Source organism: Cajanus cajan, chromosome 2, assembly GCF_000230855.2.
Source record: "Cajanus cajan strain Asha chromosome 2, NIPB_CcT2T_4, whole genome shotgun sequence".
NCBI lineage: Eukaryota > Viridiplantae > Streptophyta > Magnoliopsida > Fabales > Fabaceae > Cajanus > Cajanus cajan.
In genome coordinates this window covers 76900111-76917938 of record NC_138518.1, presented here as the reverse complement: position 1 = coordinate 76917938, position 17828 = coordinate 76900111, and the positions used below count along the sequence as shown (strand labels likewise).

The 17828-nt window shown below is 28.8% G+C and overlaps 2 protein-coding genes across 3 annotated transcripts; both read right to left on the bottom strand.

Moving 5' to 3' along the window:
- Positions 1 to 1259: 1259 nt before the first annotated feature.
- On the bottom strand, positions 1260 to 3278 carry LOC109801214 (LIM domain-containing protein WLIM2b). The gene is made up of 5 exons (XM_020362229.3): positions 2976 to 3278; positions 2502 to 2601; positions 2373 to 2395; positions 2103 to 2192; positions 1260 to 2013 (listed from the first exon to the last, which is right to left on the bottom strand). Exons 1-5 carry the CDS (start codon positions 3108 to 3110, stop codon positions 1630 to 1632), a joined length of 732 nt encoding a protein of 243 aa, XP_020217818.1. The 5' UTR covers positions 3111 to 3278; the 3' UTR covers positions 1260 to 1629.
- Positions 3279 to 3965: 687 nt separating this feature from the next.
- LOC109799803 (remorin 1.4) lies at positions 3966 to 8035 on the bottom strand. 2 transcript variants are annotated; one of them, XM_020360439.3, is made up of 6 exons: positions 7858 to 8008; positions 6600 to 6668; positions 4815 to 4859; positions 4645 to 4732; positions 4408 to 4489; positions 3966 to 4309 (listed from the first exon to the last, which is right to left on the bottom strand). In XM_020360439.3, exons 1-6 carry the CDS (start codon positions 7919 to 7921, stop codon positions 4109 to 4111), a joined length of 549 nt encoding a protein of 182 aa, XP_020216028.1. In that variant the 5' UTR covers positions 7922 to 8008; the 3' UTR covers positions 3966 to 4108. The 2 variants fall into 2 exon arrangements, with proteins under 2 accessions (XP_020216028.1, XP_029127768.1); XM_029271935.2 differs by lacking the exon at positions 6600 to 6668 and having other exon boundaries at positions 7858 to 8035.
- Between the last annotated feature and the right edge of the window lie 9793 nt (positions 8036 to 17828).

Genomic DNA, 17828 nt, shown 5'->3' with positions numbered 1-17828 from the left:
ATTATTTTATTTAATTTTTTGAACAACGATATTATGAAAACGATAATAAGCTGTCGAGATTCAATTCGGTACTCTATTTAATATGCAAGTATCAAACTACTTTTTTTAAAATGAGTTTGTAATGTTATACAATTTTTTTTGGGTTAATCATCTATACATGGCAGCGTAAAATTTTTTTACACGGATAACTAATCATATTTTTTAGTAGTGTCATATCAGTTGCTTATTTAATAAAATAATAATAAAATAAAATAAGAGTTAATCATCCTTACACTGCTAGTGTAAGTGTAAAGTTTTTTACACTGATAATCAATCATATCTTTTAAAATTGCTTATTTTATTATTATTTCATTAAATAAGCAACTGACATGTCACTATTAAAAGATATGATTGGTTGTCAGTGTAAAAAAACTTTACATTAGCCGTGCATAGGTAATTAATTCATAAAATAATATAAAAGATATGATTGGTTGTCATTATAAAAGAACTTTATACCGGCAGTGTATGAATAATTAACTCTTTTTTTTTTATACCAAAAACAAAAGTATTTTCTCTCTTTATATTACATATTTCATTATAAACGTTAGACAAAGTAATAAAAGTTATAGGCTCGCAGAAATTACAAATTTAGTGAAAAAAAAAACTTTTATTGTTTATAATTTGTAACTTTTATTATTTAGTGTGTAATTTATTATTTATTGTGTTTTTTTTTGCTCAATTTGTAATTTTAAAAAGTTTAAAATAATCTTTTGATGGGTAACACCCATTTAAAAATCAATTATTATAAATAAAATAATCACTCATCCTTATGATTGAACACGTACGTGAATGTTATAAATCTCTTTATTAATGTTCAATTCTACACATAAAAAAATCACTCAATCTTAGTTCTTATTATACACTCTTATATATATCATTATTATTGTTATATTTTTTATAGATTTAATTTTATGGATTGATTCTTAAATAAATTCCTTTTTTTGTTATCATTCATAAGAATAGAACTTGGTATCCAAAATTGTGTGTGACTAAATAATTTGTTTAAACAAAAGAATTTCAATTTTTTTTTTAGGATTTTAGAAGTGGGACCTTGGTCTTGATATGACGTTCTTCTTTACAGAGTGCAAGATATAAGATGATTTTCATTTGGTAGTTAATTTCTGTAACATCAAGTGGACGCTAGTTATGGTAGTTAATCGGGTAAAGTGTATATATATAAATAAAAGAGAAAAGAGATTGGTATTGTAAGTCATGATGAATTCAGATAATAAAATTTTGTTGGTCTACTCTGATCTCTGTTGCTTAACACAGAGAAAGAAGTACATCGGAAATGAGTGGGGCATGCATGCATGCATGCACGTTGGCTTCATGAAGGCATCCACATGCCCAAACCAAAAGAACAAAAATGCTTAACCTCTATACTGTTTGCAAATTTAGTGGAACACAATTAAGAATAATACTATAAAAGCCCTTTTGTGGGAATATTTCCAAGGGACACAAGACCACACCACCCAGTGAATCAGTAACTTCCACGAACAAAATGTCCCGAATTAACGGGGTTGTATTGTAGCCAAAAAGATATACCAATGATGCAAAGACACACAACACAAGAGAAGGCCCTTTGCAGAATCAGTGTTCCTCCTCCTTCTCATGCTCATGCTCATGCTCATGCTCCTTCTCTTGCTCTTTCTCTTCCTCTTGCTCAGAGTGTTCCTCAGCTTGTTCAGCTTCCTTTTCAGTTGTTGCCTCTGCCTCTGATTCTGAAAGATCTTCCTCAGTTTTCTTCACAGCCTCTAGTTGTTCTTGTTGCTTCTGCTGCATTTCAGTACTCTTCTTCAGTGAAGCTTGCTTGGACAGATAACTGTAGCTGCCCTTCTCCTTGAACAGCTGAGAGAAGTGTGGCTTGCAGTAGAGATATCCATCAAGAGCAGCATAGGTTGAAGGGGTCAAGAAACATCCTCCATGTGCACATCTAAAGCATGATTTGTGGTAAAACTCACCTTCCACTGTCAACTACACAATCCAATTCACAAAATCACCAAACAAGTTAAACCATGCATGGGTGACAACCACAAAGAACTAATTTCATTTCTCTTTCAAACCTTTTCCAATGGATATACGGTTTTCTTGCATTTTGAACATTTCTCTTGTGTCCCAGAGAAGAAGGCAGAAAGTTTGCTTGGATTCTTAGTCTGTAGTTAATAAAACAAGTCATCAAACAATATAAACCCGAGAAATTATTTGATAGTCTAGTAGTACCAAGTATTACAACATGTTCATGATTCTAATCAATTTTCATGTGACATAAAATTGAGTAACTGAATTATTTTGACAAACATGTAAAAGGTGTATCGTTTGGGTAGAATGCATACCAGCTCGTTTGGGGGCTTTCCAACTGGTTGAAAATTATGAAACAAGATCATGATTAGCCTCAAAAAATATCACAAAACAACCTTTTATTCTAGTTTTGTGAAGAAGAGTAAAAAAAAAAGGGATCTTACAGGATTGGGATCTTCTAGGGTAGGAACCAGTTTCCCTGAAAAGCTGCTCATAGTGTACCTTGCAGTACAAGACTCCTTCGGCGGATGAGTAGTTGCTTATCTATTATGAAAAGCACATTAAGATTTAGTACATATTTGGGACTCTTTTTGACATTCGAATAAGAAATAAAATAAACAATATTTTGTTGATTCGACATTAAATATGATTTTTTTCACGTTGAATTAGAAATCAAACAGTCTTTGAAATAAGGCTCCAAATTTCACAATCAAAAACTAATCCTTCGATAATCAAACTTAATTTGTGTTAAATGGATGTGATTTTTACCATAACATGCATTTAGAATAATTGTTTAGGGGGTTAATTTCCTATGACAAATAATTTGTCATATGTGACAACTGACAAGATATTTAAATGATAAAGTTATCTATGTTATTGTAAATGTAAACAGAAATGAAAAAAAGTTATTGACGTACTGCGAGAAGGCCATTGCAATGGCTGCACCTGAAGCAATTCTTGTGATAAGTGGTCCCATCGGTGGTTACACCTTCGACGAAGTGAACAGTTTTATCACAAGCCTTGCATTTCTGTTGGGTCCCGCTGAATGCCATTTATTTTTTATGATATAATTTTTATTTTGTCTTTTTTCGTACTAGCTAGTCGAAATGTATTATCGACAACAGAATTTGCTTCTGTTGGGAATTGGAATTAAGCTAGCTAGCACGCAAGATATGGTGGTGAAGAGGATTCAGCTAAACACACCAAAGGAAATCTGATTCTGCTATCATTCTTCGACGCCCTTTTGTAGTTGTTGTCCCGTGCCAAAGGGCTGGAATGTGTGGAGAAGAACCTTTAATTTCTTTTGGACACTAATTCCCTTCTCTAAGTATAGGCCTCCAATTCTATTACGCATATGCATCTCTGACCAAATCCTTCACTAAATTTGTTCCTTCCAACTCTTAATTTAAGAGGGTTAAACAAAAATAATCTTTTCACCACAAAGGCAACAAATTTCATTCATTGATAGCCATAACTAACTTTTTTAACAAGACTAAATTTATCCAAGGTATTTTGGGTTTAAATTTTATAAACAAGAAAAAAATTGTAAAAGATCAAAATAAGAGATTTTTTAATTATTTTTTTATGGGAGATCAGTTATAAATAAAGAGAATAAATACTTCATATACTTATAATATGATAAATAAAAAATATAACATTTTTCTATAAATAAGATAAATATATGGATTGATTAGAAGAAATATTAATCATACCATATTTCCTAATTATGTTAAAGACATAATCTCCTTCTAGGCTTATTGGCTCAACTAATGGTTCTTCCTCTTTTCTTTTAATAAGGCTTTTCTTAATGATATTTTCTTATATATAGACTTACACGTACACAATAATATTTGACAAATGTAATATATATAATATAATATAAGTTTTTTTTTAGTTATACCAATTCATTCGATTAACCAGTGAGTTTTTGTTATATGCATTTAATATGCAAATATGAATGTGCGTCTCTTATTACAGATAAGCAACACATAAAATTTTAAACGTTTAACAACAAAAAAGAAAGGCAATGATAATTTGGTGTGAAAATCCTTTAACTGCCAAAGCATGGAAGGAATTTCCTGGGCGTATGGCCACGGGTACGAAGCTTGACAGCTTTCTCCTCTATTTCCAGAAATTCTTCCCCCTTGTAAGCTTCTATCATTGCCCTTTTTTCTTCTGCCGTACGATGAATTTCAGCCACTTTATTTTGCATTTTTTCAACACACTTGGCCTTGTTTCTGTCCAATTTCTCCTGTTAACACACAAAGGTTTCATGTAACATTAGGGTCATTCATATAACTGACGTCCAAAAAACACTCACATTGATGCATTAAGTGAAGACATTGTGACCTCAATTCTCTTGAGATTTGCCTCAGCAGATGCTTTCTTACTATTTTCCCACAATACAACTGCATTGTGCCTCTTATATGCCCTGTGTGACAGTTTCACATTTATCAAGCTTAGCACTCAAAATAGATAATGGAATTTAGCAAGTTATTATTTGGTAATAATAAAGCTCTTGGAATAGCAATGGTTTAAAACAAAGTTAACAAACTATGTGATTTTAAAATTTTTTTTTTAATTTACCTGTTCTCTGCTTTTGTCTTCTCACTTTCTTCCCATGCTTTAATTAAAGCCTGTTTTTTCTCTGATTCAACTCTTGCAAGCACAGCATCTGATGAAAACTATATATGGGTTACTTGCTTATCTCTTAAAATAGTTATACTTGACTAAATGCAGAAGTTTTAGAAAATAACCTCTGTCAACTGAATCCTTTGTATCCGTCCTAGTAAGAGTAGGAACTGCAACCTCAATAAGGAAACACAATCACACAATGGTTTGAGTAATTAGAGTCGCGTTACTGAAAGAAACGCATGCAAAATCATGGATGCCTTATCAATGTAATTTGAAATATAGATAACAAAAATCAGATGATTTGGAAGTCAAAAAAGTAAATTTAAATCCTCTTACAAGTAACTTTGAAAACTAAGGATTTGATTCTTAAAAAATAAGCGACTCATTTTAGAAAGTTAAGTAATTTTAGTTATTAATAAAAAATAAAATAAAAAACAGCCATCAATTTTAGTTATAGATTTTTTTTTTAAAAAATTATAGATGGGTTGAAATATTAATTATTAATTTTTCATCAATAATTATTAATTATTATTCTCCAAAATAATATGTTGGAGAGTAATTATATATATAGGACATGTGTCATGAGACCAATGGTTACCCAAATCCTAACTAATAAAAAAGACATTTGTTAACTTTAATATAAACCAATTAACATATGTTAAAAAATTATTAAATGGGTATTTGTAAATATAGATAAATTATTAAAATATAACTAAATTGCTTAAAAGCAAAACAAATTATTTTGGTGGATAATAATTGAATCTATCGAGTTATTCAATTATCAACATTCTTATAGGTAAATAATTGATTTTTTTTACTTAATATTTTGATTGAAGAGGGAAAAAAATGAGAGAGAGAGAGAGATAGTGTGTGACTTTGAGGGAGAGAAAAAACTATTTATTTGGTTGAAAAGTTTAAAAAAGATAAGAGAGAAAGAAAAATAAAACCACATTTATAGAAAGAAAAATAAAACCACATTTAGGATTGATCATTAGGCGGATTCAGATGGATCCAAACCTAAAAAATCTAATCTAACAAAAATAGAACTAAAAAAATTGACCTGTAACCAACCGTTAAATTTTTTATTTAGGTTAGATTCGGATTGGTTCAATTATGATTTGGGTTGAATGATTTACTTTAGATTGGGCCTATAATAAAATAGGTGGAATCAATTAATAAATTTTAAGCTTTGATATATATATATATATATATATATATATATATATATATATATATATATATATATATAAAGAAACCTGCATTTAAACAAATATAAGCATATGTTATTTCATTCATTCTAGTTCACAATCTTCTTCATTTCCCAATCTAATCCTTTCCAACTATACTAATCCAACTCCTTCCTCCTTTCTAGTCAAGTTTGGATATCTATAGATCCAAAAAAAAATAAAATCAAGATGATCAAAATTACGCATATTAAATTATTTTTTAACTTGTTTAAATTGGTAATTCATTCGAATCTATCGATCTGTTTATCTTCTTTTTTTTCTTTGATTTTTTCAGTTTCAAGTCAGGTACCGAACTTCTCATCCCTAACCACATTAGTGTTTAATTGAATAATTCTAAATCCCCTCAATATATATATATATATATATATATATATATATATATTAATATTATTCTTCCTATTTTTTTTATAAGATAAGTATTAAATATATTTTATATTTTCAAGAGATTTTCTTTGTACACATTATGTCAAAACCACATTTTATAGTTTAAAACATTAATTAAATATATTCATTTTTTATTTAATATCTTCTTTATGAAGTAGTAAAAAGATTTTCTCATGTTTAATTTAATTTAATTTTTTTACTTTAATTTTATGTGCCCTCTTCTCTGTTCCCCTCGTTTTAATCAAATTTGACTTTTAAAACCTAAACATAACTCACCTTTCTTTATGACCTTTTTGGACAAAATCACTAAGAAACTACGAAATTGATTCCATATGGCGAACAAACCTAGAAAGTAGAAACATGAAAAAAAGAAATTAAAGTTTCGTAAGGGATAAAAATAAGAAAGATTGACTGAGATTGTCTGAGTAAATAAAAGTATTTTCACTCATAAATGTTAATTAATTAACGTTACCATACGATGAAATTTATATTATATAAAAACATTTTTATTTAATTAGTTTAAAGACAACCCAAGCTTAAAAAAAAAGAGACAGAAACAAAATTAATTAAAAATTACTCAAAGTAAATTAATTTAACCATGGTTAGAGTGAATATGTGTTATGCTAGCATGGTGAATTGGTGATCCGTGTACTACATAGTTAATAAGTATATAATATAATACGTAAAATTTTAAAATATAAATGTAATAATAAGGATAAAATAACAATATTTAGAATGAAATAATTGTTATAAATTTTAATCAAAGTAAAATAACTATGAAATATTGAAATAGTGAAGCAAAATTTTAAAATATGCGAAAGACCGAAATAAATTTAAAGTAATATATATATTTTCAACAATTTACTTGAGATATAAATATTTAATATCGCATTATAAATATTAATATTTTGAGTGAACTTCGGATATATCCTAACGAGAACTAATCCTTGCATTAATATATATATATATATATATATATATATATATATATATATATAATAGAATTGTTTTTAATCTTCATTTTTAATCTGAATATATTTTATATTTTAAATAAAATTTCTATTAAATTATTATATATTACACTTTGTTGCAAATGAAAAGTTTTAGTATATAATTGTATATTACATAATTATTTGCAAAGTTTTTTATATAAAAAATAAATAGAAATACAAATGTCTCGATTAAATAGTATATATATATATATAATATAATATAATACAATATGTCTCAGTTTTGATATTGCAAATACTCGGCCTATAATTAAGAGTGTAACAAATATTGTATATGTACACTTGTATATTATAAATAAGTTTAACAACATACTTTTTAACACTTTTTTATTAAATAAAAATTTATTAAAAGATACAAAATTCCATAAATTTAAGGTTTTATTTAATACTTTGATGGAATGAGATGAAAAGTAGTGCATGTTGATAATAGTTATTGAGTATGATGATTTAGTTAATGATGAGATTAATTAAGTTGAAAATGTTAGTAAGAGTTTTGGTTGAGTGGATAAGCGAGAGAAACTTACTTAGATCGCGCGGAGAAATGGCACGCTCCAGTCTAACACCGCTTGAACTCTCTGCGTTCTCCATTTCTGCAACAACGGAGTACACACTAAACACATTTATTCTATGAAACTCAGAACATATATATATATATATATAGCAACAACACTCTTTGTTGGCTATAACAAGGTGTTCATGAATGATATGATCTCGCTGGTATACGTAAGAGACGTGGGTAATCTTTCAAGTGGGGCCCACACACATTCTCTTGTCCTATAATTCTCTCGCATAATTTTACTATATATATCTGTTGGTGCATATCTATTCTGTATTCTTGGTATTAAGTGATGGCCAGGACCTGGAATACTTTCGTGCAACATTTTCCAAACAATATTCTATGCAATGAACTATAGCATATGAGATGAATGAAGGGAAGGGAATTGTGAAAATAATAATTAATACTTATTGACAATGCCAACCTATCTCTTCCCCCACCCCAACAGCTTTCGCTAAACCGAATTACAATTAATAAATAATATCTATATCTTATAAATAAAAAATAACCACCATATTTTGTATTTTGGTGAATGAATGATCACGGTGTTAACATTCCTTTTTCAAGAAAAAAAAAACGTTGATTTGTGAATAATAAATCTATCTAATTCAATTTTATAAAATGGATATGTGAAGTTTGTAAGATTAAAAATTTAAGGATAATGCAATAGTGGTCTAAGAATAAGAATCATTAAAGCAAATTTTGCTATCATCTTAAAAACATAGATTATCAATCTAATTTAATCATACAATTTAATTTAGTTATAATATGGTATTTTAATAGTAATTTTTTGTTTACTAATGAGGACTTTTTTAAATTATTGAGGCTTTCAGTTAGGGATGACAAATAAATATATATCCGTGAATAATACGTAAACTTGTCCCGATTTTGACAAAAATACCCGATTTGACCGGGTATGGGTATATACTTATCCATCCCGTCTCACCACCATCTTCATCCCCAGTTTAATATCTATTCCTGATTTGATTATTTTAAAGAATTTTAATATTTAATGTGTGATTATTTATTATGATGCAAAACATTTGTAGTTGTTTAATTATTAAAAAGTCTTTTGATTAAAATATGAAATAGACAAATAACCTAATTATAATTATAATATAATAGAAAAATAAGCTAAAAATATTATGTATTTTTTTGCAAAAAAAAATAATTAATTTTTTACGGGTACGGTATACCCAATACCCGATGGGGATAGAGATAGGATGAAAATTTCATATCTGCTGGATACGGATACAGAAATAGAACGAATATCATGAAACTCGTACTCGATTCATCCCATTAACATCCCTATTTTCAGCCTTTAACAATGTCCTATTTCTTTTGATGAAGCATATAGAGGTTGTATCTTGAATTAAATTTGTATATGAATTTTTTTGTACTCTTATACCAACTTAATAAATAATGTCCAAATTTTTTTACAGTGACCTATATGTTAGGTAAAAGTTTCAAATTTGTTTCTTTATTTATTATTCATAAAAATTATAATAATAATATTAGAATTAGAACTTAAGATTCGTGCATATTACCTTAACCTTCCACCACTAGCACAATCCTAATAATTTCTATAAATTAAACTAAGTGTAGAAGAAAACCTCCAACTTTACTTAGGACCGATAAAGGTCAAGAATGGTTGGTGTTAAGGTCACCAAATCAGGATAAATCCCATATGCATCATTCTCTAGGCCTCTTTCTAATATGAGTAATTTACTTTATTTATGAATTTTGCATATCTTATATGTCGTGCCATATTGTCGCAAAAATTAGGTATTAGAGTGTTTACTATCTTCGGTAGTTATCAAATTAACCTAGTAAACAATACTCTAGAATCGTATCTTTCACGTCTTCGATAAAAGTTTTGTAATAGCTTCCCAAGCTTAATTCATCCTCTTTTTTTAATTATATATACAATAAATTAGTGTTTTATTTTCAATATATACTTTAGTTTTTTGAATAGATATGTCTAACGGATGACAAAGGTTTCCCTAATGGTTTCCCATAATAAGGCATATGTTAAAAGTCCCCACCATCCAAACGAGACACTAACATGCGTCTCAGGTTTCAGACATGTCATGACATGAGTAACAAAGGAGACACTAATAGTGAGAAAATGTTTAAATTAATGTTTATTTTGTCATAGACAAGCGTATGAGTCTCACACTCACACCGACAATGAGCCATAAACAAGTAAATTTGGGAATTGGGCACATTGTAAAACACAATCCATTGTTTTATAGTAACTGTATATGCAATGTAATTCTAATCTGAAGCCTGAAGGGGATTAAATAGATAGAAAAATAAATCTTTTGAAAGGTTAGAATTTGTGCAGTCGAAGATGTAAATCCATTCGCAACGAAGTTTGGCGTTAAAAAAAGAAAGAATTAACCACCTATATATTTTTTCAGTATAAAATTTTTTTACACTCATAATTAATTATATCTTTTGATTATATCATATCAATAACATGATACAATCAAATTGTTTATACTAATATTGTATAAAAGAAAACACAAAATTTCTGACACGAATGACTTTTCCCATAGAATAGTATTATAAAGTACTTGTCATCACAGAGAATACGAACCAATGGGCGCTGCTACCGGCTCTTTGTTTAATGCCTATATTATATTTTTCTCTTTTGATTTTTTTTTAAAATTTTATTTTACTCTATTATTTTTTAAATATTTATTTTAATTATTTTTTTTAATTTATATTAATTTCGTTCATGAAAAAATACTCATCATTGTCAACTTTGTCATACAATTTTAAAATTTTCCTTGACATATTTAACACATGAAATTTGTGTAATTAGATTTATTTATATAAAAATTATTTAGTTTGTACTATCTCAAAAATATTTAAAGGAGTGTCTTAAAATTAAAAAATGATTACTATATAAAAATAATTAAATTGATCAAAATTTAAAAATAAATAAATAAAATAAAATATTTTGAAATATAAGAGATCAAAATAAATCTTAAAAAATATAATCTAACATTGTTTATACTATATTTAATGATATATATATATATATATATATATATATATATGTATATATATATATATAATTAACTACTATTTTGATTCTTGCAAAGGAGGGGCAATTTTTTTTTTTTTTCATGCATTGTTGCTGGTGTAACTTCTTTACAATCAGTAAGATGTTAATTAATTAGAAGTTATTGTTAACATTATTTTAAAACAATTATTATAAAAAAAAATAATAGATTATTATACATAATTTTTAATTAGATAATAATGTAAAATCATTTTACATTATCGATGCATTATTTTTTTCATACTTTGTACACAATTATTTAATTATATAATTATAATAAATATTAATTATTCGTTTAAATATATATAGACAAAAATATTTTATATATTATTTTTTAAAATTTTATTCTTACATATGATTTTACTAAATATTACATTATTTAAGTGATGATATATGTTAAAAAAATGTTAAAATTTAATAATTATTAAACATCAAATTGATAATAAAATTAAAATTTTATATTTAAAAAAAATATATCTTTTATTTTAAAATAGAGAAATTAAAATTGTAGATTGCGAAAAATAAAAATACTAAAATTATAATTTAGGAAAGTATATTTGAATCATGAGAATATGGTGTAAAATAGTCTTCTTTCAACTCTTTGTATAATAATAGAGAACGATGCTGTGATAGAGAAAGAAGTCCAAGCAAGTTAACATATTATTGAAACAAGGGAAAAGAAGCAAAACAACAAATCTATATATTACTCCAACTCATGACAATTTTTGTAAAAGAAGAAAAGGTAACACAAACCAATTCGATAACAAGAATATTTTCCCTTACTTCTATCCTTCACGATAGAGACGATTAAAGCACATTCCTTAGAACAAAACATGTCCCAAACTTGTTTGAAAGTAATTTACTAAAAAAAAGTAGTTAACCAAAAAAATTGTTTTCATATGTATTTAGTTTAATTTATTTTAAATAAATAATTGTATTTTATTTTTAAAAAAATAAATAGTAATCAATAATTCCTAAACATGTTTTTAAATCCTTTAAACAACCATTTAAGTATAAGTAGAATTAGGTATAAGAATTTGAACAACAAAACTATCATCTAAAATGTTAGTCTATTTAAATGCATATTTATTTGTTTAACTTGTTAACCATACATGTTTTTCTTCTGTGCATAGTGATGAAAACTATTTTTAAAGGTGGATAAAATTAATCAAATTGAACTAAACTGTCAAATAACTAAACTATATTAAACTAACAAAATTAAATTATTTGGGATAAAAACTGAATTGAACAATTTTGTAGTTCAATTTTTCAAAACTAAACTTCTTAAGTTGAAGTGTGGTGCACTGCCAATTAACTTAAAAGGAAAAAAAAACTTCACTCCTTTCAATTTTTCTCAATATCATTGAGATTAGAGTTTCGCTCACTCGTTAGTTGTTATGCCTACGGTGAATTAAAAGAAATTTTCTAATCCTAAAACCCAAATCATCACGATATGAACTTGAACGATGGTGGATGACCTCTCCTTTTATTCAACTTTCACTGTTTTATGAACCCTAAATCCCCAATTTGTTTTTTCTTGGTTAATTAATTTCATATTTATTATGTTTTTTATTTTTATTTTTTATTTTAACCTGTATCCACAAATGATTCGTGAATCATTGTGACTTGTGAGAAGCAATTACCTGAAGAGAAGATTGATGACACTAAATGAAGTTGGATCTTGTTGGAAGTGGCTCCACCAAGTTTTTATAGCCAAACACTGTCAAAAGGAGTTCAATGCGATTTTTAACTAGTAAATGTTTCCACCCAAATTATTTTTAAAGTAATATGCATAAAATTATTTTTTTGGTTTAGTGTAATTTTCAATAATCCAGTTCAATAAAGTTTATTTTGCTCACTCCTAAAAATTTTGTGTATATTATTTTAATTATCTATTACTAGGCTAATCTAATGATCCTATTAACTATATATGTTGGGATTATTACAAGTTAATTAGCAAGTCGAATAAATATTTTTAAATATTAATTATTTATACTTTTATCATTTAATTAAGTATTTGTATAATTATAGTTTAGTATTTAATTAATATTTTTTTTTATTAGTATTTGTATATTTATAATTTCTTGATGTAAAAATTTAAAAATATTTTTTTTTTATACTTTTATTTGATGTTTGTGTGATGTAGAAGAAGCTTTCTTTTAAATTTTACTATTTCATTAATCCTTGCATTTTTTTTATAATTTTTGTTAATTTTATGTAATGCTTTTTATTTCTTTTGAATTTTCATATATCTTTCTAATTATCTTCCCAGTTTTTCATATATTTTTTTATTAGTGAAACCAATTCATTAGCTTGCATGCCAAGTAGACTGGGCACAAACTAAATAAAAATGAAGTCTATTTAATTAACAATGGGTCCAATCTATTTTATTAATGGGAATAAACTAATCCACATGTACCTGCATTTAAATATAGGATTTAGGGTATAAACCCTAAACATTTAAATATAAGATGACAATCTATTAAAGCAAATACAAATATATTATTATCGAATTGAATTTTCATGACAGTTGAAAAATGTAATTACTAATTTATAAAAATGTTTTTACAAAATAAGTATTTAAATTTGGTTAAAGTTTTAAAAAATTTAGATAGAATTTTAAACTATAGCTTGTGTAAGATAAATAAGTTAGATTAATATATACTTTACACATGGAATTATTAAGGTAATGAAGATTGGGACACGTTGGTTGATGGAAGATGAAGAAAAAAGAAGCATTGGAGAAATGAGAAAGAAAAACAAACCGAAATCCGGGTTTTGGAAAGGTGGCCAGTTTAAGGGAAAACAAGGGACCAACGCCCACGGTATCTATCCTCTCTGCGCATTAATAACCATTTCCTTCAACTAAGCTGCAACTTCATTTTCTCACTCACACATGGATGTCTTCATTCCACAAGACTATGTCATCAAGCGCAGGCTTGAGAAAAAGGCAGAAGCAGCGTCGCTTTCTGGAAAAAGGAGTAATTCACATTCGCTTAACGTTAGCAAACCTTCCTCCTCCACTCCTCCACTCCTCGCTGACAACCTTCTTTTCGCTTGTCTCTCCGCTTAATTCTTTCTTCTTTCTTTTCTTCTAACACCAACCACCTTTTCTATTGCCTCAATTAACCAACTACTTCTCTTTTTTGCTTCATCTTTCTCTTTTTTTTTTTTTTTTTTTTACCATATGCTTATATCTCTTTTCAATATCATTCTTTCTCTTTAACTCATTAATCACTGTCATACACTACGAGTTTAATTATAAAGTATTGGTTTAATTTAAATTATTTGTAAGAGGTGATACGCTCCTTCCATATGTCGCATCACGTCTACCATGCCAAATAATTTAAAATTTTAATATTTTTTAGTCCATAAAACCTATAAATGAGTAATTATAAAATCTTAAATCCTAAATATAAGAAATTAGATTAGACTCTTGAATATTTTGATTTTGATGACTCGTCTATAATAAATCTTGGACGTTCTCGAGACTCAAACAATAATAAAAAAAATAAAAAAAGCAGATGATAAACACACTTCCATCCTCGTATAAGCATACCCTCTTTTTTAAAAATATATATAAAATGTCTAAATTATCCTTAAAAAAAATAAAATTCCTAAATTTACACCTCTTTCCCCGCACCCTCGGTACCCCGCACTACCCTTCCCCGCACCCCATACCCCACCTAACCCAAACCCATTTCAATTCTCGCACCCCCCCTTTTTTTTAATCGTTGTTATACACATGGTTTCTGATCTGGGATTGATTCAATTTGGGAGTTTCTGGGTTTGTGATTGAAATGGTCTATTTTCCATAGCTCAATCTCTCTCTGCAACTCCTCCGTTGACCAACCCATGGCGAATTCCCTCGATTTTGGCTCGAAATCGAGGCACCGAAAAACCCCCAATTCCCTCCAGGCTCCACCGTGCCGGCGATCCCGATTAGTGGTGGCCGACGTTGTGATTTTCGTGGCGGTCATCACGGCGTTCGGATTCCTATTGTTCCCCTACGCCCAATTTGTGGCCAGTGAGAGTGTCAAAATTGGTGTTGTGGTTGTGAATTTGATCAAAGAAGAGGTTTCTGTAAATTTGGGGTGCGGGCAAAAGGGGTGTGGGGTACCGGAGGTGCGGGGAAGGAGGTGTAAATTTAAGAATTTTATTTTTTTAAGGGTAATTTAAATATTTTATATATATTTTTTTAAAAAGTGGGTGTGCTTATACGAGGATGGAGGTGTGTTTATCATCTGCCAATAAAAAATTATCATCATATTTGTTTCAATAAAAAATTATTTACGCGTTTGTGTACTAAGATCCTGTGACATTCGGAGATAGTCCACATACAAAACCACATCCCGTTAGGAGTCCAACATCTGTGGCCCATACTAAACCAGACTGGGCTTTGCTTAGATCAATCCCTATTCTTATAGGGTGAAGCCACTGGTCTCAAACAAAATAGAATTCAGTCTTTGACCCAACAAAATATAAAGCACAAACAAATTGAAAAAATTATCCAATGAATAATTGATTTTTGATCAAGAAATTAAAAAACTGAAAAGGGAAAGCACCCATGAAGTATGTTATTTTATTCAACGACTAAAATAGATAAAAATAAATAAATTAAAGTTACTTATAATTACCGAGAGATAACCTTATTTAACTTGCACGAAAGAGTCTTGTTAAAATAATCGAAGGATGTGACTTAGCTCACGGAGTACAAATTGGGCTTTTGTGGTGGGCCCAGTGTCCGTCTAATAGTAGTCCCACCTCAACTCAACTCAGGCGAAGCTTCGCCTGTGATAATAAAAATAATTTCCAAGCCATGTCATCACCAGTACTTCAAAGTTCAAAGTATTTGTTCCATCAAGACAAATCATGTCGTTCCACACATTAAATTTCTTGTCAAGGGGGCAAAAAATGAATGAGAGTTAAAATCATGAGGACTTTTGGAAAATTGAATCATCATATTATAGTACTTTCTAATTTCAATTTCAATTTCACGTACTCTATGATCATGAATAGAATCACACACCGAAGCAGCATATAAATACGATTTTAAAAATTCAATATTGTGTTATGCACCAAGGATTATTTGACTATGCCGTTGTACAAATTTTGGACATTTTCAAAATCAAATTTGAATACATGGAACGTAAGACGTTTTGACTTTATTATGTACATGTCGTGTGATCATTCTGACGCTATTAATTTCTGAAACAACAATAGGATGATATATTTATGAATTGAATTCTTTGAATATATATCTAGCTCTGGACCCATACCCTTTTTCATTCTCGTTTTATTGTGTGATAAAAATTAAAGGGAACAAAGGCGCAAGCGCGGGTTTCTTTCATCACGTGAGAGCCCTAAACCTTTGGCTGTATAGCACATGATCTTTTCTTTTTTTCTTTTTCGCCTTTTATTTTCACAAATATATCTTAGCATCTTGTTTCTTTGTTTCACCCTTTTCATTTTTCAGCGCCACAAGGGGTGTGTGTGTGTGTGTGTTTCTAAAGGGAGCAAATGGGCCAACACAAAATCGTGGCATCATGGTATGTGACCATGATGCGCCACGGAGAAGTCTGGGTGGGACCCGTTTGCACTATGCTCTTTAATTACAAATTGGGGTGTCTTGTGAGTTTTATTGTGCTGGATGATGCATATTGATGATGGGGTCGACCATCTTCACGTGACCACCTTCACTATGTTGCCCCTCATGCATGCCTGTCATGTGCGTGCGCACATACATCACAACCTCATCATTCCTCTGCATCCCCTCCCTCTCACTCACCTTGTCTTTACTCTTTATCCATCTGAAAACAAATTTAAGTGTTCTAATATAGTTTCAGTGACAACGATGAATTACTTAATTGAGTAAAAGACGCTCAAACATTTCACATCTCATTGCATGTTGTCACGTTTCAGACACTGATAAAGTAATGAAACATCCAAACTAGCTAACACAAATTAATTCACGTCAGTAGTAATTAACAACACGAAATCGAAAACTTCTCGGACCACATCTCATGCCTACATACATATATTTGTTTGTTTCCTCTGATGTTCACAGCCAGGTGTTAAATATTATTTTTTATGTTTACAAGTTAATGTTTTGTTGACAAAGTTTTAATAATTGAGTACGTACAAATTGCAATTTGCTGATACTTAATTAAGTTGGACAGAATAAAGACACAAACTAATGAATAATACTAAAGAATGCATAGTGGGCTGATTATATATAGGTCGACGTTGAGATGAAGTTGTTAAAGTAAATTGATTATAGAATTAATTGTTCCCCCAGAGTTGGTAGGTTGAATTGTCTTGTTGTTGAAGCAAGGGATCCAAAACATAGTCAATGATTCCCGCATGACCGTATCCCCTGCATATGATAAAGCTTAAATTCACATGTAACAATTCTCTTCTTCCCAGCAAATAATTTGCTTTAGCACTAGCTTGTTAGCAAGTCATTTCGAGTGTTGAGACTGAAGTGCCCACGTTAGAGCGTGATAGTGAATATACCTTCCCTTGCATGAACACAATCGATGATGAGTTGGAAAAGAAAAGGAAAATATCTCAACTAGTGTATATATATATTATATAGTATATCACTACAAAGAAGAACACTAATCGAACAAATTTGAGTTTGTCAAAATTAGTTCAGATGTCTAGTAATTATATGGAGTTAGGTGGAAATGAATTGATTACCCATATCCTAATTAAGCCCTTCCGTTTCGTGGCTGATTGATTCTAAAGATCATTGCCAAATAATAAACCCGAAAAGGCTCAAGGGAGCTAAATTTTTCATAAGATGCGAAGCGATGAACCAATAATATTAATCTTTATTGAATCGAACGTAAATTTTTGGTAAA

Coding starts and splice junctions, on each gene's coding strand:
- LOC109801214 (XM_020362229.3), bottom strand. CDS start 3,110: ATGGCATTCAGCGGGACCCAACAGAAATGCAAGGCTTGTGATAAAACT. Junction 2,396..2,501: donor CCCTAGAAGATCCCAATCCT/GTAAGATCCCTT, acceptor ATTTTCAACCAG/TTGGAAAGCCCCCAAACGAG. Junction 2,193..2,372: donor GAAAGCCCCCAAACGAGCTG/GTATGCATTCTA, acceptor TATTAACTACAG/ACTAAGAATCCAAGCAAACT.
- LOC109799803 (XM_020360439.3), bottom strand. CDS start 7,921: ATGGAGAACGCAGAGAGTTCAAGCGGTGTTAGACTGGAGCGTGCCATT. Junction 4,860..6,599: donor CAAAAAGGTCATAAAGAAAG/GTGAGTTATGTT, acceptor TTGAGGTTGCAG/TTCCTACTCTTACTAGGACG. Junction 4,310..4,407: donor CAAATCTCAAGAGAATTGAG/GTCACAATGTCT, acceptor GTGTGTTAACAG/GAGAAATTGGACAGAAACAA.